This window comes from Pollicipes pollicipes, unplaced genomic scaffold, assembly GCF_011947565.3.
Source record: "Pollicipes pollicipes isolate AB1234 unplaced genomic scaffold, Ppol_2.1 Scaffold_5724;HRSCAF=6776_pilon_pilon_pilon, whole genome shotgun sequence".
In the NCBI taxonomy this organism is placed as follows: domain Eukaryota; kingdom Metazoa; phylum Arthropoda; class Thecostraca; order Pollicipedomorpha; family Pollicipedidae; genus Pollicipes; species Pollicipes pollicipes.
The window spans coordinates 31,372,474-31,396,050 of NW_023596746.1; the positions used below are offsets into that span (position 1 = coordinate 31,372,474).

General features: G+C 55.5%; 2 protein-coding genes and 1 long non-coding RNA gene across 3 annotated transcripts in view; 2 read left to right on the top strand and 1 right to left on the bottom strand.

Annotated features, from left to right (window-relative positions):
* The window catches only part of Pi3K59F (phosphatidylinositol 3-kinase 59F), a 31,338-nt gene extending 23,575 nt beyond the window's left edge, over nucleotides 1-7,763 (bottom strand). Inside the window, exons 1-5 of the mRNA XM_037226383.1 lie at nucleotides 7,672-7,763; nucleotides 5,868-6,056; nucleotides 5,201-5,235; nucleotides 4,948-5,108; nucleotides 3,720-3,875 (exon numbers count right to left, since the gene is read on the bottom strand). Coding sequence (XP_037082278.1) covers nucleotides 3,720-3,875; nucleotides 4,948-5,108; nucleotides 5,201-5,235; nucleotides 5,868-6,056; nucleotides 7,672-7,748 — 618 coding nt within the window. The 5' untranslated portion in view covers nucleotides 7,749-7,763. The remainder of the gene's footprint in view (nucleotides 1-3,719; nucleotides 3,876-4,947; nucleotides 5,109-5,200; nucleotides 5,236-5,867; nucleotides 6,057-7,671) is intronic.
* A 7,677-nt stretch (nucleotides 7,764-15,440) lies between these two features.
* ssp3 (SCAPER domain-containing protein short spindle 3) overlaps nucleotides 15,441-23,577 on the top strand; it is a 28,716-nt gene continuing 20,579 nt past the window's right edge. Inside the window, 11 exon segments of the mRNA XM_037226384.1 lie at nucleotides 15,441-15,493; nucleotides 15,732-15,861; nucleotides 16,060-16,206; nucleotides 16,617-16,850; nucleotides 18,064-18,210; nucleotides 19,208-19,281; nucleotides 19,443-19,839; nucleotides 20,931-21,063; nucleotides 21,409-21,635; nucleotides 21,810-22,022; nucleotides 23,002-23,228. Of these exon segments, the coding sequence (XP_037082279.1) occupies nucleotides 15,441-15,493; nucleotides 15,732-15,861; nucleotides 16,060-16,206; nucleotides 16,617-16,850; nucleotides 18,064-18,210; nucleotides 19,208-19,281; nucleotides 19,443-19,839; nucleotides 20,931-21,063; nucleotides 21,409-21,635; nucleotides 21,810-22,022; nucleotides 23,002-23,228 (1,982 nt within the window).
* LOC119103814 (uncharacterized) lies at nucleotides 18,071-18,876 on the top strand. Its single transcript, XR_005094816.1, has 3 exons — nucleotides 18,071-18,331; nucleotides 18,532-18,620; nucleotides 18,842-18,876. It is a non-coding gene; the product is annotated as an uncharacterized LOC119103814 (long non-coding RNA).

The window sequence follows — 23,577 nt, forward strand, 5'->3', positions numbered from 1 at the left end:
ATAAACCGAAACTCAGCACCTGACGCGCGGGACGAGAGCCGAGACCAGTGCGAAGATTGACGCTACCGGGGCGAGGTGCCGGACGCGGAGAGGCCGGTCAGGGCGCCCGCGCCGCAGCGACCGCCGTGTGACGCGTGGACGTCCCGTCACAAGGCTTGTTCGAAATTGACACCCGTACTTTTAACTCGGTGCGGGGACTACGTCGCGGAGGGCGACCTGGAAATGTGGTAGTTTGGGTAGATTGTGACGGCTTTCGAAAAAAGATGTGATGCTTTCTTGTCGCGTCGACCTCTGGGGCGTTGGTGCGGAGCCACACGCCCAGAGAACAGGCAACGTTCTCCACACGGGAAATGAACGCTGGAAGATCGCTCCGTTTTCCGGCGATAAGCACTTGAGTACCATCAGCGCGTCGCACGACGTCACCCGTCACAGAAACAGCGCCAAGGCGTTTGCAAAAGCGCTGAGAAACGAGGGTCCCAAGCCCGACTCCAGGAGCACGGCCATTGTGTTCGCCAGAGGTTGCGAGGTCTCTGCGCCTGGTGCTGTGACGCACTGCGTATATCCCTGACGGTGAGACCCCAGCCAGGCGGCGTCGACGGTGCGCAGTCGGATTTTTCGCAACAGGAGGCCGTGGCCAATGACGTGAAAGCCTTTTGTCAAATGGATCGGGTGCAGAAGTGGTATCTCCCCGCTTTTGGTAGCGCTAGGATGCGGTCGAGGAAGGGTGCCAGAGCGGTCTCCATCGAGCGATGGGGTCGAAAGCCGTGCCTGGAAAGGGAAGATGAGATGGTCACAGGAGAAGTGGTTGTCAAGCCGCTTCTGCACCACCCGCTCTACCACTTTGCTGGTGGCGGGAATGATGGAGACAGTCCGGAAATTGGATGTGTTCGCAGTGTCACCGGGCTTACGGATAGGGTGAATACTGCACTGTTTCCAGGGTTCAGGGTCCCAGGGTCCCTCTCCCGAGGAGACGGACAAATCTGAACCAAGCAAGGTGCGGTCGGTACAATAGCACACCGTTTCCTATAACTTCGGTGCTTTTTATTGCACGCCCTCTTTGTTCTCATTTGAGGCAATTAAGTGAAAACGATATTTTAATCGAACTGAACATAGTTTGCATATCGCCATTAAACGTCCTGGTCTGTACCGGATGATGATACTCGTTTTTCTTGGGACATCCATAAATTGGCATTTATTATAAACGCTCAAAACATCGCCTTAGAGCAGAAGCCATCATCCCACATGTTTTACTACCTGATGTTGTGATATCACCTCTTCTTCTCACCGCCCATCTGTCCACCCCCCCCCCCCCCCCCCCCCCCACCCCCACAAACGAATAGGCAAAGGGCTGGTCTTACTTCGGGGCCAGTTTGGTTCTGGTGGCACATAAAATCGAAAACTTGCCAAACAATAATTGCACAATTACGTCTATCTATATTACGCACATCAACACCATGGTACGTGAGGCCCCGTTCTGTTTTCCTCGCCTCGAGGCCGGATCGCGCTGACTGCTCCACGAGACTCCTGGCATTCCATTCTGAGGAGCATAGCGCCCACACAGCCGTCCAGATCCGCCAAAAAACAGCATCTACAAAACAGCCCTGACGGGAACCATTTTACGGAAACTGGCCGGGCTTGAACACACGACCGTGACAGAAGCCAGACAGACCGCTCACATGTCGCGGGAGCCAAACACTCCAGGCACTCCAAGGTCACGCCGCTGACCAACAGGGGCGACCCTGCACCGAGCACCCATCCCCCGAGGGTGGGTCCCCTCTCTAGGACACCCAGCGCGACCTCGCCACCGGCTCCGGGGGGCGCGGCGCCGCCCCTGGGCTAAAGGGCGAGACAGAGGCGCGGGACGAGCAGTGCGAGCCCGGCGGCCGGCGCAAGACCGACGGTCCATGGAGTCCGCCCATGTCCCTATCCGGCCAGACCCCGGCGGACGCCTCTGTCCGCAGCGGAACGCGGAAGCGGGGCCGGTCAGGCGAGCGCGTACCGACGCTACAGGCCGGAAGGTGCTCACGTGGAGCCGGGGAGCACAGTTCAAGGCGAGGTGCGAACAGGTTCGGTGCCGCAAGCCGGTCCGGAGCCTTGCGCCCGGACCGGCCCGGAGTCCTGCGCCAGGACCGGTCCGGAGACCTGCGCCGGGACCAGTCCGGAGCCCTGCGTCCGGACCGCTCCGGAGTCCTGCGCCCGGACCGGTCCGGAGTCGTGCGTCAGGACCGGTCCGGAGTCCTGCGTCCGGACCGGTCCGGAGTCCTGCGCCAGGACCGGCCCGGAGCCCTGCATCCCGAGTCATGCGTCCGGACCGTTCCGGAGTCCTGCATCCGGGGCCGGGCCGGTTTGATCTGTCCGCCCCACGCATGGTGGGACAGACGGTGCACAGCGACCGGCCGGGGAAGGGTGGGACACATAAACAATGGGACCCACCAGCACTGATCAGATCGTAGTTCCAAATCATGCGAGCACATGCCGATGCCGATACCATGCAATATGTGCGTCGTCGTTCCCTGACAATGCGGGAGGTAATAATGGCATCATGAGGCCGCTGGACAAACTTAGGCATGGATGCACTATTATGTACTGCGGAGCACAGCAAGGCAGCATTCCAGATAGCAGGGTGGAATTGGCGGATAGTGTTGAAGCAGCACTTTTGCGGAAACCGTACCCGACGTAAAGAAATACATTATTTAAAGAGTAGGCCAGACCGCGCACAAAAGGTCTTTGAGCATAGTTTTGATCGACGTTAGTGAGATAACTCGCATAATTTTCTTAACATGGCCAGATTAATTAAACTCCTTCTGGTTACCCTTAACGTTCGTCTGTTTCTTTATACTTAACTTGGCGACACATGCCGACAGTTACCCGAAATTCATGGCACCGAATCAAGGATTGCTTAAAGTAAGTCATGTCATAGAATAAAAGCTCCGGCACCGCTAGATCAAGTAAAGATGACATCAAAGAAGTGACCGAAGGCGCAGCTTTTCCGTTCGAGGGCCTGTCCGTGCTTCTAGACGCACTCGTAATCGCGTCATCTGAGATCTGATTCCACAGCAGTGTACGCAAATACACTGGTGCTTTTATAGCAGCTGTAACCGCATAATCGGTTGGCTTGAGAGCAGTGTTCGTCCTGGCCTGAAGGGCCAAATTTTTCACGGTATGACACGTGGCAAGTAAAAAAGTTCATGTTGCAAACAAGCGAAAGTTACGACATCCATGCTAGATATTCATTGAAAACGTCCAACGAGCATCAAGTGGTGGGTCACACAAAAAAGAGCGAAAAATCTAAGCACAAAGAAACATAAAAAATTACCAATGGAAAGAATCCAGCATGAAACCTTGTTTCCCACACGGATTACACCCTGATCCATAAAATAAGCCTTGACTTCAATGTTCGTCTTTATACTTAAAGACGACTTCAAGTTGAAAGTTGACTTCAATGTTCGTCTTTCACTGGCTGATCGACTAGTTCCTCACGTCTCCTTTACAATTTGGAGAACCGTGATGGCATTATATAGTGACAAAAAAGCCACAAACCAAAAGCACCCTCTACACTGACGTCGTTCACCTGATCCACGTGACAGCCCAGCCAAAACATGTGTGTCACCTTACCACTACAGCGTGCACGCCTGGGACATCCAGGCCGGCTACACGCCATTGCCGAACCCATCCCAAGTCCGACCTTAACTAGTGCGGCGTCTCCGACAGTCACTCACCTTGCTCAGCCTCTCCATCTGATCGGTGGCGTCCTTCTTAGGCGAGCCGACGGTACCAGCGGCGGGGGCGGGGGAGGGGGCGGGGTCAGCGAGGGCGGCCCCCTCGCCGCCGCCACCCTCAGACTCCACCGGCGCCAGCTTCAGGTCGTGCAGCCCCTGCGGCAGTCGGGGTACAGGTCAGGTCAGAAGGCGGTCACGGACGTGAGAAGATCTCGGGTCAGCCATGACCTGCGGTGACTACAGGCGGGCGCAGGTCGGTAATGAGGTCGTGCCGTCAAAGACGCCGGGCTCAGCACTATTCAGCTCCGCCTACTAGTTGATGCGGACGCAAGGGATTCTTCCAGGTGCCTCCCTAATTACCTCTTTACATGGAAATGACGGAGCACGCGACACCATCTCGAATCTTGAGCGCAGACTCAATAAAGAGCACTCGTCATCGGAGGAACTCTACAATGTCCCTCAAACAATGAGGAGGTCAACCATGACCATTAAAGGGAGCGTGTAGCCTTTATGTGCATTTCACTTATTATTAGATCAGACGAGTTAGATTTGATTGGTAATCCCAGTTAATCCCAGGTAATCCCTAGAAAGTCTTCCAAGTGACTCAGAATTTCGATTTCGAGTAGCCGCTCTTGCAGGAAAAATCTCACTGAACTCCTTGCTTACCACCATGAAAGTAATACCTTTCAGATGCCTTATTTTCTCCGGCGTTTGCGTTTGTTTGATTGAATTACACATATTTGTCAACATGTTTCTGCAATAAATCCTACAAAAGCTTGAAATACTCTACTTAGAAAATATGCAAAAATGAGGCTATTATCCCGCGAAACCAACGAAACGTTATACTATGGCTTTCACCTCTCCCCTTGGCGCTTGGCACAGTGGCTCTTTTCGAAGCGCACTTTGGCTTTGGGAAAGAAGTAGTAGATAGTCTTAAGTGACGGACTGGTTCATATTTCAATAAATGCGCTTCTCGGTAACTGGCCTTTGCCGCCTGCTGTGCTAATCACAGAAGTACCTTTGTACTGAGGTCACTCGTCCACTAAAGGTGACACTTTTTAGCCCGCAGGCCCGCAATGTGAGGGTTAAAACAGCCCAAAAGTGGCACCTCTGACAACAAAGCTGACAACGGCCCTCAGCAGATCCCGTCGTCGTCATGGCGACGGCAGTCGCGACAACAACAGTTGTGGTCTCGGGCTACACTCTGGGGCTAGCGCCGGCGGCTGACCTGGTTGAAGCAGCCCTCGGCGGTGAAGATCGGGATGCTGGTGGAGCCGACGACGGCGGCCGACTGCGGCCGGCTGGGCTCGAACACGGTGAAGCGCAGTGAGGCGTCCTCGGGCAGGTCGCAAGTAGCGCACGGGCATGCGTCCAGCCACTCGTTTCCAGCTGGGCAGCACGAAAGGCCAGTGTCCGTCAATGCATGGTCAGTGTCAATCAGTGTCACGGCCCGTGTCACGCCGATGCATGGTCAACGTCACGCCGATCCACGGTCAGTGTCACGCCGATGCACGGCCTGCGTCACGCCGGTACACGACCAGTGCGGCGTCACGACCAGTCCCCGCCATGTCCCACGGCCAGTGTCCGCGATCGATGCACGCTGCCAGGGTCACGACGCTGGTGCACGGCCACCGGTAATCCCCAGTCGCATGGAAGAACGCGTGGGAGAGTACACAGAAGGCACAAGGCACTCGTGTCAGCCGGGCCACAGCGTCGGTCGGTGAACCGATCGGTGCCACATCCTCACGCAGGCGCCACACACAGTTCCAGTGCGCACCACGCGTTAACAGACCCGTGAAGTGCTGCGTCTCGCTTCAGCTGGTCGTCTTCACAGACGGAGGGGCAATACGATTTACCGTCGATGGGTCATGCCCAGCAGGTGACAACAGCATTACACAAGCATGGTATGTCTCGAATTCCAGAGACGCATTGTGTAACTCTGCACACTTTTCAGCATTCTCCCCCATATTTGCATACCTTGCCCTGGCAGTGATGTTTAAGCATGATGGGTCCCACGGCCTTGTTGTCGCTGACACAGACCTCATCGAGCCCTTCATTTAAAAACCAACAGAAAACCTAACAGTTCATCAAGCAGCAAATGCTCACGGCCCAGAGACGACGACCAAGCAGCCTTCCCCGTCCACTCACTTCCATCGGGTGGTGAAGGCCTTGTAAGAGGTGGTGACGGGCAGCGCGAGCTCGCCGTCAGCGCCGCGCACCTGCACCTCGACGTACATGTCGGAGCACTGCTGCTGCCACCTGCCGGAGAACTCCAGCATCGGGTCGAGCAGCAGGTCCTCGAAGTCGGGCCGTCGCCGCTCGCCCTCCAGCGTCCCGCTGCCGGCGGCGCAAGGGTCACGCAGGTGTCACGGGTCACGCGGGGCCAGTGCATGTGTGAAGGGAAGGTCAGCACGAGCGGCGACAGGAACTAGCCGCTGCAGGCGGCTGGCGCAGCAGGTGGGGAGAGTTAAGACGCAGCGCTGTCAAAAAGGCTGCCAGCGTTGAACACAGTACTCCGCCACAGCGCATTGGCTACACATGGCTAACCAGGTTTATGCATTTGAAGGCACGACGAGCGATCCGAGTATGACACCACCGTAACAGTTATCTTAGGGAGCTACACTTCTTTGCACCGTCAATGATTTCGAGAACACCGTAAAATAAAAGAATAGCTTATTTACGGGAGCTGTCGCACGGCGTATGGTTATACACCAAGGGCTGCACCCAACACAGGCGGCTAAACGAAAAGTGTATGACGACCCACAAGGACCATTAGTTTAGAATGTTACTCACCACTAACATCCAACACGACGGGCATTGTACAAGCCTCACGAACATGCCGGGTTTCAGATTAATATGTCCAGACACCTTATACACGGTTCCGTTCTGAGCTGCCCGAGACACGGGCGGCTAAACAGAAACATTGCGATGACCGGGTCCGAGCATAAAGATAGCAAGATATCTGCCAGCGGGCACTGGTGTTCATCTTATCAGCATGTTTTCCAATCCGAGTTCCAAGATGACGTATGCGCGTTAAGCTACGGACGAGGATTACAGATGTATAGTGTTAGTAAAATAAAATAGAAATGTATATTTTGACAAAATCTGAGAATGACCACACATTTAGTGATCTTTGCCTGAGGATGAACAAAAAACATGCTATCGCAGATAGTTCTGGTTCGAGCAACATTGCTAAGGGAATGCCCCTGTTAACATTTTATGCCCTGATACTCGGTGCGGGTTATCGAAACATATCGGATTAGCCGCGTGGCTTCAGGTAACCTTTAGCGGTACTGTATCGGAAGCAAGGACGTGAGAACCTGAATGCCTGGGATTTTTTTTGGGGGGGGGGATGTACAATGTTTGTGGTAAGTAATTTTCTGACCTAATACACAGTAAGTGTTACTGCAACTCTCCGGCACAGCCTGCAGTGTTTCGTGCGGCCCTTCCTCAAGACAGTGATCAGGTGCTGAGATGTGGGAGCTTGGAACATTATTTGCAGTGGCAGTGCTTGCACAGTTCTGGGTGTTCTGGATTCATGTGTCTCTTTTTTGGAATTTTTGCTTCACCTTGTTCACTTTTGGCCAAAGCACAGCTTGAAACATTAAGTATTGGCAAATACACCTGACAATATTTAACCAATGCCTTTCAGCATCTTGGAAGTTCATGACTGAGAGCATACTTGCTCCTAATGATCCTATTACACTGCTCATGGGAACAAAAGGTCATTAATAAAAAGGCCTGAAATGTGTGAGGTGCTAACATGTACATCATGCATAATGTTGGGGGCATTCAAGGTCAGGGTAGCATTAGGGGAAGTTCTGAACATTGTCAAAGGTAAGGTAGTTGAACTCTTATAGTACACTGATAACAATCATGTGTACAGATTGCTACATGGTCATGCATTTCAATGTCATCACAGGTCAAGGGTCAGGGTCAACTGATAACTCACATCTTGACTTGTAAGTTTGCATCTAAGTCACAACTGTACACATAATAAAACTTGTCATCATATTCCTGGGATCCCATTACTGCTGGCTGAGTTTGTATGCCAATTCTTGCTGAGTGTATATGCTAATTCTTGCTGTCTTCCACAGTGTGCTTCAGCTCATTGCAGGTGACTGTGATCTATCAATCATTTGTTCAGTCCCTCATTCAACAGTAGATAACCTGAAACAGCACATCAGCAATGGTGTGATCAATAAATTGACTTGGAAAGCAGGGTTCCTTGTGGTATCACATCTCATGTTTTCATATTAGCCACCATTTTGAAATCCCACCAGCTATTTAGGAAATTGCAGTACTACAGTCACTCTGCTTTCTTCTTTTCAGCAGCAATAGTCTTGCTGACTAATTTTTTGACTGACTACTTTATTTTTGACTAAACTGACTACTAACTACTAACTAACTGACTAAGCTGACTAAAATTAATTGCTCTTGCTAACTTTTACTCAGCAATATCATGTATGTTCCTGTCCTGTTAGTGTTAGCAGGAATAGAGTAGTCAGTAGGGTTACAAGGGATGATGATGATGCTTAAGGCAGTAAGGTACACCAACTGTCCTGGTCACTGGTTGAAAGGAGTTATAGGGATAAGATAGAAGTGGGTACATGAGTAGGAATAGGATTATAGGCTTATAAAAATGAGCATTTAGAATATAACTGTGACCAGACAGAAAGAACAGCAGTTTACTATGGAAAAGCTGTTTTGTGATGTCAAAAATGATCAAGGCATTAAAAGCACATGAACCAGAAGAATGCACTCACACAACCTGATAGTGTAGTTCAGATGTGAAATGCCTAATCCAGCAATAATCCAACCACACCCATATTCACCCACATTTTCTGCCTAAATTTGAAAAGTTGTATGCCTTCACTATTTTTGCTAATTTGTTTTAAACTTACATAGACACCAAGGAAGAATACAGTAGCTCAGTTCAAGCCATGAAAAAGCTAAGACTAATGACCAGTGCATGTTCATCATACCAATTAGCATGGTAGACAAAAATATGGTAGCAGACTACAACCTTCAAAATTTAGATGCTGATGCATGCAATTAGTCATAAGTTTGTACAAATGCACACACATTATGCTAGGACCTTTCTAAAAACTAATTGTATTTCTACCAGTTTTAGGATAAATGAAAAATCATGATTCAATCTAGCATTCTTTCTTGCCCAACAAATCACACAGTATTGGAACATTATGACTCTGATGACTTCACACTGGTTGTAATATTATGGAGTGAGCAATGTCATATGGTAAGAAGGTACCATGAACACTCTGTGTTGCACCAAATACACATACTGCCTCTGAGCATGCCCATGACAAGCCTATAACAAGTACAATTACTATAATGTAAGGAGTAATGTCTAACCAACATATGCAAGGCCATATAAATTAGAGCAGGATGTTCTTACTTTTTAAATGCATATAGGTGTCAAACAAGGCAATCCTACTGATAGCAATGCACATCACTTGGAAGCTGATCTAACTGCTCCAAACTACAAATTCATCCACTGCACTGGACACCTCTGCAACATCTGCACACTGAACTTTGTGTATACATACACCAAACTCAGGCCAGGCCACCTTGCACTGGGTTTCAACTTATTTTGCAGCAAACATGTCTTAAAAATATTTACTGCAAATTACTGTCCTTCATTTTAGAAACATTTGCTCCTTATGCGCCACCATTGATGGCAAGCATGCATAAAATCCTGGGCCCTCGAATTAATTATGCCCATCGCTGAATTTTTTGTTGTGATGTCGCTGCTGCGACGGACAAGTTCTGAGCCACGAGTATTGTGTTAAGTCTGGGGATACAGCACACCGCATAGTTCATAGGCTTCCAAACTCACATAAAACGTTTAGGAGAAGCACATCACCTATGAGGAATACCTCAACAATACGATTTTCCAGGCTCGGGATTAGTTACACACATCGACACCCACCTCATCCGACACCACCAATCGCAACACAACAACCACACCAGACAATCCCGTGGCGTATCAAGGTTGAACCCAAGGATAAGCCTACTACTGGCTGTTCGTTACCTATTTGGTAAGAAAGGGAGCTTCCATATCCCAAAATCCTTGATATGCGAAGCAGAACCACAATGCTATTTGGCATCAAGCAATGCGTATAAATTTTGTTATACCTCATGCCCGATGGCTATATTTATTTTATGAAAGATGTATTAACAGATTATGGCAATTAACCACCGTTACTGAAAGCAAGACCATGTAAAATGTTAATTTTACTACGCCCTCAAAATGTTTCAAATATTTTTTCGCAGAACGCTGCTAAATACTGCTAGTTGTAGTTGACAATAAAAACGCACCAAAGTCAATCACTGAGTGAAGCTGCCAGGAAATGTTAGTTTAGGACGTCTTGGGTGCTGCATTCTGCGGGAATTACAGAGGAGTTCGTGCGTGGGTGTGGCGCTGCGTGGGAATTTGCGGGTTGTCGGATTCCGCTAGACTATACAGAAAGGCCTTCGGACATGCTCTTCTGTCCGAAAAGGTTGCCAGCGTAGGACGTAGGTGGGTGTATTCTAAAGACGGGGTAGATTTCCTCACGTCTCAGTTGCGGGCTTAAGGTGTGGTGAACGCAAGTGTCTGCTGTTCGAATGTATTTTGTTAAAATTTTCCAAAATGTGTTGTAAAGGTAGCTCTGGGATGAGGAATTTGTAACATATATGTGTTAAAGGGACTATGTTTTCAGCGGCACAGTGAAGCTCCACTGCCAAAAAAAGCATGTTATGCTGACAAAATGTCTGGCATTGATGCAACATTGTAGCAAAGATCCCAGAGCATGTCTATCACGTACTTGAATGCTTTCAGGTTGGTGCCTGGTCACCACTAATGCCAGTGCATAGAGACCCAATATTCGGTAAATTATTATGTGAAGGCTATTGCAGGCAATCACATTGTCCAAACCATTTTCATTTAAAAAATTATCTGAGAATTCAGCACAACTTGGCCTGGCCTGAGTCCCTGGCCTGAGATTGGGGCATGGCAGCACAAGTTTTAGTGTGCTGATGCTATGTATATATCTAGTAGATTTGTTTGCAGCCTGGTAGCCAATGGGGGCTGATAATATGTTAGTTGTCCCCTATTTCATCAGGATTAAGTGCATTTTATTGCTGCATTTCTGGAACACCAGTCATGAGGGATAGTTGAGAAGGTGTGTACAATATGCTGCTGATGTAATTGTTGATACCAGTGCAAATCAATGTTGGTAGTGCACTGATATACTAGATGCTTTATCTCTTAGTATTTGGGGCATATGTAGTTGTCTGATAACACATAGGCACTGGGAATGCAACTGAGACTATGTCTTAAACAAACCCTATCCCAAATAAGATAAATAAATGCTATCAAAACCTATGCCCATAATAAAACCTGTCCTGTTCATAATACAAAGATACTGTGAATAGGGATGAGACTATCCTAAAAATGCATATCTCCATAGCAAATTTTGATAGACTCCTCCCATATGACAAATCCTGGCTCCCACCATGGTACTTTTTGATATAGTGGAGAACTTCCATCATAACAATCAATATTTTCTGGCCATATGTGAGATGCAGTATCATTGCATGACCTAACCTTGCCTTACCTTATGGTGATCAGGAATTATAAAAGGCCACAAGGCCTGCAGGTCCTGGTCTTGTCAGGCCCCCAGTCTGGTGATCTAACAGTCTCAAATTGTGGATAGATTTAGTGTGAGATGTCATACATGATGTCAGCTTAGTGCATATCAAGCTTAGACTCAACTGGTCAGCTGAGGTTGATGACAGTATCAGGTATGGAAGAGCATTCCAATCATTGACAGCCCACATGCTGAACGAGTTATGACGGATGAGAGTCTTAGCTCGAGGTCTTCTGAGCTTCCATTAGTGTCCTCTTGTGACCTCTGAGTTGTGTCTTGTCAGGAGCTCCTCTTCCGACAGCAACATACCTCCGTGAAACTGCTGGTACACTGTTACCATGTCTCCTCTGCAACGATGGCAGTACAGCGAGGGCAACTGAAACAGTCTGAGCCTCTCAGGGCATGGCTGGCGCCTCACTTCATACACAAGCCGGGTAGCTCGTCGCTGAATCCGCTCCAGTCGCTTCTAGTCCAGTTTGCCGAACGGGCCCCAGATGACGCTGTCATACTCATAAGTACGGACGTACTAATATATTATAGAGCGATGGCAACGTGCGAGCATCGATGTTGGCTAAAAACCGTCCAACGACCGCCAGCATCTGGTTGGCCTCGGAGGTCGCTTCCGCTGTCTGCACGTGAAACTTGAGCCGGTAAACCACGAAGATCCCGAGGTCCTTCTCAGTGGACTCGGTCACGATTTCGGCGCCCTCCAAGAAGTAGGTCAGCCTCGGCTTGCAGTTCCCGATGCACATTATTGTGCACTTTGCTGCACTAAAGTGAAGCGGCCACTCCTTTGACCACTTAGCCAGGGCATCGAGATCAACCTGCAGAGATGAGGTAGTCAGGGGCCTCGGGACACGACAGCAGACCTTGGTGTCATCCGTGAACATCTTGACCACGCGTCACGCTTGTTCTGGCAGATCGTTCACGAAAATTATGAACAGCGTTGGTCCAAGCACTGATCCTTGCGGGATGCCGCTGACGACGTCGGTCCAGTCCGACCTCTAGCCCTGGGCCCGCACTCTCCGCATCCGGTTGGTAAGAAAAGCCCTGATCCAGCGTAGCAAATTACCTCTAACACCATAAGCATGCAGCTTGGAGAGCAGACGGTTATGAGGCACGGAATCAAATGCTTTGCTGAAGTCCAGGTACGCCACGTCCACTGGCCCTCCATCCTCTACTGCAGCGCTCCAATCTTCCATGACCTCCAATAGCTGGGTGATACAGGACCGCTTAGGGAGAAACCCATGCTGGGCTGCATGTAGAAGTCCAGACTCCGAGAAGTGATGAAGTAAGGCATCATGGTCGAAAGTTTCGAGTATCTTGGAGGGAATGGCAGTGAGGCTCACTGGACGGTAGCTCGCTGGAGATTGCCGGTTACCTTTCTTAAAAATCGGGACTACCTCGCCAAGCTTCCACTCCTTGGGGAGCCTTCCGGATGTCACAGATTTTCGGAAAAGCATGCTGAGGGGTGCTGCCAGGACATCTACAGACTTACGAAGAAGCCTTGGGTGGACATCGTCCGGCCCAGGGCGCTCGAGGTCTTCAGAGCAGCCAATTTCTTTGCCACTGCCTGGTTAAAGATGTCCACGTCATCCAGAAAAGGTCCAGTAAAGTTGCGCGGCAACACAGGCATGGCACTAGTACCTTCGTCCGTGAAAACACGCGAAGAATTTACAGAGGACATTGGTCTTCCTTTCGTTACTGCTGGTCAACACTCTATCATGGTCAAGACGGTGTTCTACCCTGCATCTTATGCTTAGTCTTGAGTTTGCATACTTCCAAAAGGCCTTGGGGCTTCTTTTGAGGTCCGCTACTAATTTCATCTCATACTCTTTCCGAAGGTTTCTGGTCAACTTCCGATGGTCATTGCGACACCGCTTAAGCCTGGCATGGTCTAGAACATCCTGGGTCCGCGTGTGCGTACGCCATAGTCTTTCCTTAGCCTTCTTTAGCTGCATGGCCGTTGGGTTCAAGTACAAGTTCTTCTTAGGATTAGCCCTTTTCTGGATGGAGCAAACCTCAGTAGCCCTGGCGATTCTCTCCTTGAAGAAGTTGTATGACTGCTCTTGTTTCAACGTGCATTTTCCGGCAATTTAGAATTTTTCTATAAAGAGAAGAAGCATATTGGCTATTCTTAAGGATTGATATAATCCAATATTCTGAGGGAAGAAAATTCATACCCACAATGCAATGACCAGAGTGCATGATGCATACCTATCAGTCTGCAGGGTATCTCCTTGTTTGCACCAGATTTAGGTTCAATGATTTAATGACGCAGATTTGATATATTTATGCTCACTGAACCAATGGGTAGTAAGCAAAGACCAGAGAATAGAGATGCACAATAAGAGGGGCTAGTCCTGTTCTTCAAACTACAGGTTAGTAACTATCCTCAGGTGTTTTGAAAATGTGCACCTCTTCTCACTTATCTGGATATGCCATGTATGTTCTCCCTTGGCCTGCCAGGAGTTGGTTACAGTATCAAGATAACTCACCCCCACACAGAGCAGTGACTGGTATTTTGTGAGTGGCTTGCAGAAGATGGTGTAGATATGCTTTTAACAGCTTTCAAATATACTTTTTCCTTTCAGACACTTACACCAAACTTTTAAGACATTTTTATACCAAAAATTTGTGTTTTCCACATCAAGCTCTTCTGAGGAGCAAGTGGGAAGCCCACATGAAGGCCATTTGACATTGGCTTTGGCATGTTAAACAGGTGCAATGTCTGCACAGTACCATGCACAAATTTGGGAGCCTTTTCTGTGCTACAAATTTTGTGCAAAATAACCTCTTTAGTTCACCTACTTGCAAGAAATAAAATGCTGAACAGGCTCTCCCTGAGAATATGGCCAGATCCAGTTTGTATGCCCGCTCTCCAACCCCACAGCGTTTGGGAGGAGCGGCCATCCCAGTTACGCCCTGTCACATCCTGTGCAACTTGGTGGCATAGAGTGTCCTCTGGAGACACAGAGTCATGCCCATGCACCAGCAGCATACAGTAGTCTGACACCACCCCTCACCCTGAGTCATGCCCGTGCACCAGCAGCATACGGCCATCCTACACCACCCTCGCCCTGAGTCATGCCCGTGCACCAGCAGCATACGGCCATCCGACACCACCCTCGCCTGAGTCATGCCCGTGCACCAGCATACGGCCATCCGACACCACCCCTCGCCCTGAGTCATGCCCGTGCACCAGCGGCATACTGCCATCCGACACCATCCCTCGCCCTGAGTCATGCCCATGCACCAGCAGCATACGGCCATCCGACACCATCCCTCGCCCTGAGTCATGTCCGTGCACCAGCAGCATACTGCCATCCGACACCACCCCACTCGCCCTGTCATGCCGTGCACCAGCAGCATACTGCCATCCACACCACCCCTCGCCTCAGTCATGCCCGTGCACCAGCAGCATACGCCATCCTACACCATCCCTCGCCCTGAGTCATTCCCGTGCACCAGCAGCATACTGCCATCCGACACCACCCCTCGCCCTGAGTCATGCCCGTGCACCAGCAGCATACGGCCATCCTACACCACCCCTCGCCCTGAGTCATTCCCGTGCACCACCAGCATACAGCTACCCGACACCACTCCTCGCCCTAACTGGCTGTCCTCACCACACCACGCGATGGCTGTGAGCGTCAGCTGATCAGGCTACCACGCCGCCTCCTCGCTGACGACGCGTCGTCCCTCCCGCAGGCGCCTCCGCCAGCATGGCGTCGACCGTGATCACCCCGGCGACCGAGGCTCCGTCTGAGCCTACCGCCACCGGGTCGCCCGCGCCCGGCCCGACCGAGGCCAGCACGGCCGAGAATGTGCGATCGCTGGTCCAGGTGGAGGGCCGCGCCGCCAGGAACCTGCTCGTCTTCAACGTGCTCGTGGACAACAAGAACCCATCGTCTGGTGCGAAAGGCCGCAGTGCTGCCCGTTTGTAGTATGCTGAGTTGTCTTCCTGCGTTGGCTATTGGTCGGAAGATTTTTGGCGCGTAAACGTAAATCAATTTCAATGAATAATTATTTAAGATTTCAGGGCGCTGGTTGCGGTACGAGTGTAATGTTGATGGTCGTCCAGCGTCGGCACCTGACCTCGGCTCTGCCAATACTCTGGTTGGGAATCCTGTTGGTGCACCGGCCGCGTCTGCCGGAGCGGGCATGTATCCCCTCCCAGCCGTGACCAGTGGTCCCTGCCGCCCTCAGTGCTACGCTCGCCGCGCCGCCAGCCGGCCGCGTCGGCGGGCGGCGCGTCGCCGCGGCCCGGCCGCGCCCCGCGCCAGGATGAGCGGCCCCCAGCGCGGCCCGCCGCCGGCCTGGCGCACGCGCGCAAGCGGGGCCGCGCGCGCTCCGTGTCGGCCGGCCGCGGCGCCGCCAAGGGCCTCCACGCGCGCTACTGGAGCTTCCTGTTCGAGAACCTGCGCCGCGCCGTCGATGAGATCTACCAGACGTGCGAGACAGACGACAGTGTGCTCGAGTGCAAGGTGCGGCGGGGGGGGGGGGGGGGGAGAGAGACGGCAGGATAGCTGTGGCAGGATGTTACGTTCGTGTTGTTAGCTGGTTGGGACTATTGGATGCAAGTGTTTAGACACTTTAAGTCATGGGCTTCGATTGCATGAACGGGTGCTGCTGTTGTCAGCGAATGCTCCGTTGGCTCACAGGCTTACGGTTTCGGTTCTCAGGAAACCATCATGATCCTAGAGAGGTGCACGCAGGACTTCCGTAACTTGATCGAGTGGATGAAGATCAAATGGGAGTATGACCACACGCCGAAGCCCCAAAGACCGGCGTCGGTTGCGTGGGAAATACGGAAGACCTCTCCAGGAAAGGTGCGGATCTGGCTGCGGGGAGCGCTGCTGCGGGGTTTCCGTTATTGGCGCGTGCTAGTACCACCGCACTTGTAATTCTTCTTGTAAATGGTGGTCTGTGAAGCATGATATTCGATGTAAATGATCGTATTGTTGCTTAGTACAACCGTCAACTAAGCGCATTATGCTCGGTATGCCGTGGTGGCCCGTTGGCATCTGGCTTTGTGTGGTGTGTCGTCACCGGACGTCACGTGTCGCCTGAGTCTGCCGCCACGCCGCCGACTCTGCCCTGTTAGCATGGCAGTGGATCTTGCTGTGTTCTGTCCCCATCGGGCGCTCACCCGCCCGTGTGAGCCCTTCGCCTGTCTGTCACCGCCTCAACCCGTCCAGTCGCCTCATCAGCCGCTGATCGGTCTGTACCGCTGCCGCAGCTTCCTCTGGCTCTGGTCGAGAAGAAGCTGATAGGCGACCAGAGCCGCCGTCAGCTGGCGTTCGAGGACCGGAGCACGGCGGACGCGGCCACGTGCACCGATCTGCAGGCGGCCGGCGACCCGGACGGCGCCGTCGGCCGCTACCTGGAGCACGCGCTGCGCTCAGCCATCGATGCCACGGCCGCCGCCGGCGCCGACGCAGGCGTCGACACCTGCGCCGATGCCGGCGCCGACGCCGGGCCGCCGCGGCCGGCCGGGCCCGCCGAGGCGCCGGGTCGGGCGGCGCCGAACGCCGAGCCGGCGGCGAAGGCCGAGGCGGAGGCGGGGACAGCGGGCGGCGCCGGCGGAGAAGACTGAGGCGGAGGCGGGACAGCGGGCGGCGCGCGGCCGGCCAGCGTCGGCGCCGCGGCCGCGGCCGACGCGCGCGGCCGGCCCGGCGGCGGCGCGTCCGCAGGCGGCCGTGTCGCCGCGTGGCGCTGCCGGTCGTGCCGCGCCGGGCCGAGCGGCGGCGGCGCCGGCGGTCGGCCGCGGGGTCAGGCCAGAGCTGAGGCCTGCCGCGCGAGCGCTGCAGGTGAGGGCGGCCAGCCGGCTCCGTGACCGCTGGCCGGGCTGATCATGTTTGGTGCAGCGAAGAACGTGAGCATGCGGGAGTCGTGCTGAACTAACGCATAGGGCCGTGTCGGTCCTGTTGCGTTTTAGGTCGGACCCGGCCCAAGCGCTCATGCCAGACCGATGATGTTGGGGTTAAACAATCGTCAGTTGTACTGCACTGTTTGAGGCTGAAATGTTGTCCGTGGCCCTTTGCTCTCGTAGAGGTTGGTAACGTCACTCGCCCCTGGGTTATTTGTCGCAAGCTACGCCGCCAAGTGTCGACGCTGGCGGTGGCCTCCTGCCCTCCTCAGCCGCCTGACCTCGTTCCCCGCGTCTCCGGCAGCCGGCGACGGCTCGCGGCGGCGGCAGCGTGCGGCCTGCCGTCGGCGCCCGGCGGGCGGGGACCGAGCAGCGACCGCGCGCCGGCCAGAGGGGCCCGCCGCCCGTCAGGAGCCACGGCACGGCGGGGAGAGCGGCTGCCGGCCGGGCGGCCCCCGCCGGCCCGCCCACGGTCAGTAGCGCCGCCTGGTGGCCGGCGGCGCTAGTGTGCGTGGCCGCCGCTGCTCAACAGACGGTCAGCTCAGCTCAGGCGGTCTGATGGTCCGGAAGGGACAGTGGTCCGGGACGGACTCATGTGACCACGCGGTGATTGAACGCTAGCCTGTTCTTTGCCGCATTGCTTCCACCATTATCCACCTGCTCTGTGAAGTTGATCGCACTGTCGTTTGTGGACGCCATCCTTACGCGAACCATCACATTGAGTACGAACCTCGTGGGACTCGGCGTCGTACTCTGGCATCACCTCGTTACGATTTGGGCTGTGCCTGGCTGTGACGGCCGCGCGCCGGTGCCCCAGTCCCGGACCGGCATCCAGCGCTCGGTCACCATCTGCACGGACCGGCCGCCGGCGCCGGCCCAGCTCTACTCCAGCTGCGTCAAGTCGCACTCCAACTCGTCGCTCAGCTCCACCACTTCGTCGTCGGGACACAGCTGGGCGGACCGGGTGCGGGGCATTACCGCTCCGTCAGCGGCGGCGGCGGCGGCGGGCGTGCCCGCTGGTCCCGGCCCCGGCGCCGGCGTCGGGGCCGGACCCGGCTCCGATCCGGCTGCAGCCCCGGTCGAAGGTCAGTGTGCGGGATGGGGGAGCATACTGTCGCCGTGAGGTATGCTGCTGGGAGGCTGCGGTCGTGCCGCGTTGTTACTGAATCAAGCCGGGACGAAGCCTTGGGGCAGAGCATGTCGATGGTTTTAGCGGCCGTCGTGCATTTCCGATTGGTGGAATCAACAGGTCGTGTTTCCGAGTTCGCAAACGTTGCTTTTTCAGATGACGGCGGCGGTTGGGAAACCGTAAAGAGCAGGTCCAGGTCCCGGCTGTCGCCCCTCAACCAAACTGCCAGGAGGGCACCACTGCAGGTACTGGCTTCATTTCCGTGGTCTCCCACCATATGTCAGACGACTTGTGCGGGCCGTGTGCGTGCGACTGTACACAACTATTCCAGTTGTGTTTTGGTTTTAGCGGGTAGCGTGATACGACTTGTGTCCGCACCACCGTCATTACGACTGTAGGAGCTGTTGTGTACGCGCCCGCACTGTGGCGAGCGGACCTCTGACCCTGGCCGCTCGGCGTCCGGCAGCGGAAGGGCTCGGCCGAGGCGGCGTGCGTGCGCCCGTACAGCGCGCGCGCCCGCTTCCAGCAGCCGACGTCGGCCGTCTCGCTGCCGTCGCTCTCCAGCATCGCCGCCGGCGACGAGACGGACGAGGAGCGGCCCGAGCGGCGCGCCAGCGAGCGGGCTGGCCGAGCGGCGCCCCGCCGCGGCGGCGCGCGCCGCCCGGCGCCGCCGCCGGCCCGGCCGCAGCCCACCGAGTCTCTGCGCCGCTCCTGCGAGCGCGTGCCCAGCCAGCCGGCCGGCCGACTGGCGGAGGCGGCGGCCGGCGGTCCGCCACCGCCACCGCCACCGCCGCCGCCACCGCCGCCGCCACCGCCGCCGCCACCGCGGGAGGAGGGCCAGGGCGAGGCGCGGCGTGAGGCAAAGCCGGTGCGGCTGGAGATCGGCCGGAGCGACGCGACCAGCGGGTGAGTGGTGCCGGTCGGCGAGCAGGCAGGTACATCGCACTGCCTCGTGTGGTGGATTCGTGGAGGTCCCATGATGCCTGGCGTGACAGTTTATGTGACATTCGGAGCGTCTCGGGAGCAATATCTTCGCGTGGCAGTGTCACGTGTTCTTGTTCTTTCAGAGCGGCCAAGCGTGAGGTTGCCGGGACTCTGGCGCCGTCCGTTGCGCCTGCGGCGCCGCCTGCGGACCCGGCCATACATTCTTCCGTCCCCTGCCTTCGCTCCCCCTCGCCTCCCACCTCCTCGCCGCCCACCTCGGCCTCCCAGTCGCCGCCGGTGCTGGCGGTGCCGCCGCCGGCCGCGACCTCGGCCACGCCCGCCTCCGCCTCTGCGGCGGCGGACGGGGCCGGCCGTGATCTGGCGTCGCCGGTGACCCCGCGTGACCTGACCTCGCCCGAGCTGGACGAGGACAGCGTGGACGAGGAGATGGTGATGGCCGAGAAGGCGCTGCAGTCGGCCATCGTGGAGGAGCGCCAGCTGGAGCAGCAGCTGGCCGAGACGGAGAAGTGCGTCATCGAGGTGGGTCCACCGTGCCGGCGGTCCGCGGCGACGGCAGATGGCTGTGTGAACCTCAACAAGCAAACGCTTGTGGCGGTGTCCTCACTGTTACTCCTCAGTGGAAAAACCGTGTCTGTTTATGGCATGCAAAGTCTAAGCTTTGTATTGTGGTAAGGGCTACTGATGTCTACGAAGGACGGGCTTTTGCACACAGACTGATGCGATATGGACAATAAATCGTGCAGATTTATGGCACGTTGCACATAGTCGTTGGCGCCATGACATCCGTGGACCATCCCCGTGGCCGATAAGATGAGGTCGAGGGCTGGTGTCCTCTTGCATCAGATTTTACTGCTTGAGAGGTAGAGGAAGAGAAGGCTCTAACCCTTGGCCTCGTCAGTACCTGACGTTCAGATGGCGGCTGGGGTAATGACGTCAAACCTGAAACTGGGAACAGCTGGCGTCGTGTAGGGAGATGGTATCCCCCTCAACATCGACACACATTAGATTTGTTACAAAAATCTCACGCAGCAGCCTTGTAAGACAGTATCTGATCGCGAGCGGTGTCAGCGATTAAGCTGATCAACCAGGAACAAATTAAATCCCTGGGACCCGACACGATACGTGTGGTGGCCATCGTTCATGGGCATGGGTGTATGGAGGTGTACCTACTGCCGCACCTGCGCGGCCGCCAGCACCAGGAGTCGGTGCGCGCCGCGGCCGGCGCCGACCTGGCGGGCGAGGAGCTGCTCACGTACAACGTGCGCCACATCACCGACGCCGCGCCCCAGCACGTCATGAACCATACATCCATGATGGTGGCCATCGAAAGCCACAAGTCCCGCCTAGCACAGACTTGAAACCGAAGGCCGGCGGCGCAGCCGTTCGGGACATAATTCCAGTCCAGGGCCTGCCCAGTCGCGCAGCAGGGTAACAGTACTAGTAGCGCTTATTTTGTACGTCTGCGCACCAGAAGTGCGGGCCTCGATTGTCCCGTTCTTGCCATGGTGAAAGTCAGGCGACGGCGCATGGCCTTAGCAGCTGAGTGCGCCGTAAAGCCCCGACGACGGCGACACAGCAGCGGCTGACACCGTGTGCTGCGGCCCCGGCAGGTGGACACGGAGACGGACGGCGACTCGACCTCGATCGACACCGAGTGTGAGGGCGACGGTGACGAGGAGTCGGGCCGCACGGCACCCACGCCGCGCAGCCTCATCGAGGACCAGTACGCGCCCGAGCTGGAGGGTAAGGCGACGTCTCGCCGGGGAGGGGGGGGGGGGGGGTGGACGCGGCTGGGTGGACGCCACTGCCTAATGAGGCGTCTAGCTGACTCGAGCACCAGGGCTGTTGGTTAGCGTTCGCCACGCATGTTGGGGCGGCGATCAGCGTCCCGCTCCCATCACGGGGGAGGGGGAGGGGAGGGAACGCTTTGCTGCGGGTGGGATGATCGGGTGGCTTCACGTAGCCTTCCGCCGGGGCTGAGACGGGAGCGATATCCCGCATGATTTGACGTCACGCCCGTGGAGGGAAACGCGCCCTGCACCGGCAGACCTGCGCGTGATGACCTTTGCGCGTGTACGTGCGCGGCAGGCCTGTCGTGGGGCGACCGCATGGACATGCTGGAGGAGCTGGAGGACATCTCCAGCCGCAAGCCGGGGCGCGGTCTCCAGATGCACGAGAAGCTCTCATCTCCCAGCCGCAAGAAGGCGCTCTCCGAGACGATTCGACTGCACCAGGAGCGCCAGAAGAAGGCCAGTCACATGCGCCAGACGCTGATGGAGCAGAAGACGCAGAAGCTCAGCGAGATCAGCATCAAGGTGCGTCAGGCGGCGGGACGTCCAGCGCCGGCCTGTGCCGCGCGAGTGGCGTGTCCTGTCGAGTCGGCTTAAGGGCGTCGCTTAGGTCCCGAGAGCTTTTCCGGCCTGGTCGTGCCGCGCTGTGTGGTGTCGCGCGCACTGGTCAGGCGTCCTGACTCGCCGCGCCGCCGCCAGATCGAGGAGGTGCGTCAGCAGAAGGAGCAGCTGCTGGAGCGGCGCCGCCTGATGCTGGAGCGCAAGATGTCGCGCGCTGAGGAGAAGCGCAAGAAGCACTTGCAGGGTATCGTGCGGCGCGCGCACGACGAAGAGGAGAAGGCCAAGGAGATCGCCTTCATCAACGAGATGGAGGCCAAGAACAAGCGGCACGAGTTCCTCTCGCAGATCCAGGTGAGCAGTGACGTCACCTGGTGGGTGTGGTCGTTTCGCGGGCGTCGGCGTTCCTCTCGCAGATCCAGGTGGGCAGTGACGCCACGTGGCGGGTGTGGTCGTATTGGGGGCGTCGGCGTTCCTCTCGCAGATCCAGGTGGGCAGTGACGCCACGTGGCAGGCGTGGTCGTATTGGGGGCGTCGGCGTTCCTCTCGCAGATCCAGGTGGGCAGTGACGCCACGTGGCGGGTGTGGTCGTATTGGGGGCGTCGGCGTTCCTCTCGCAGATCCAGGTGGGCAGTGACGCCACCTGGTAGGTGTGGTCGTATTGGGGGCGTCGGCGTTCCTCTCGCAGATCCAGGTGGGCAGTGACGCCACCTGGTAGGTGTGGTCGTATTGGGGGCGTCGGCGTTCCTCTCGCAGATCCAGGTGGGCAGTGACGCCACCTGGTGGGTGTGGTCGTATTGGGGACGTCGGCTGTGATCGTCTTGCACGCGTGGGATGCTGCGCCGTGGACTGATTTGTGTTCAGGCCGGTTGGCGTTGCTGTAGATGTTGCTTGATTAAGCGATCGATAGCCATGTTTCAGTAGCCGGCGTAGGTGCTGCCACGCTATTGTCAAAGCAGACGTATGTGTCTACTGCTGGTTATGCGCGAGTTTCATATTGCCACTGTTTCCCATTGGTGCCGCATTGTGAGCGGTATGCTGCCTGATGGCTCGTCTTGAGGGTAATTTACTGACGCCTGGCCAACCTTCTGCGCAATCCTGCGTTCGTTTGGGTCGCTGTCGTCTGAGCTGAAACCCTAAGTGAGATGACTATGCTGAACCATTTCTGGCCTATTTCCCCATCAAGGCTAGAAAAGTATGTGGCCGCGTGACGTGCACTGACGCCCGCGGTGTCGACAACCCCGTGTCGACTTCGCGTGTCTTAACCTGACCTCGTCTGACCTCGCCCCTGCCGCCCTGACCTCGGCTGACCTGGCGCCGCCGGCCGCCGCAGACGCAGGAGGCGCGCCTGGCCGGCATCCAGGAGGAGCGGCAGCGCCGCGTGGAGGAGAAGGCCGCCAAGGAGGCGGCCGTGGAGGAGAAGCGACGCGCCCTGGAGCAGGAGCGGCGCGTCAAGCTGGAAGAGCTTAAGCAGAAGCGCCAGGAGCGCCTGGAGCGCATCCACCGCGAGCAGCAGGACAAGGAGAAGGAGCGCCAGGAGATGGCGCGCGAGAAGCAGCGGTGAGTGTCGGCACCGGGTGCAGCGTTACGCTCGCTTACGTGACGCTGGCGGGCGGTGGTGGCTGTGAATAACCTCACAGGCCCGTCCTGTTGCACCCGGACCTTGATGTCTTGCTGCACCACTGGAACAGATGTGTCGCACAGCATGTGGTGCGTGGAAATAACGGTGCCTGTGATAGCTATGTGATGCAGTTTTTGCTCATATTCTGATAATCTATAAAGGTGCATGTGTTGAAGTAGGGGTCGGCGTCTCCCCAGAGAGGATGGGTCATGGATGACCAGAATCACCAGTGCTATCGGAGGTGAAGTCGCTGACACTGAGCCGATTTTGATGTCCCCGTGCATGCCT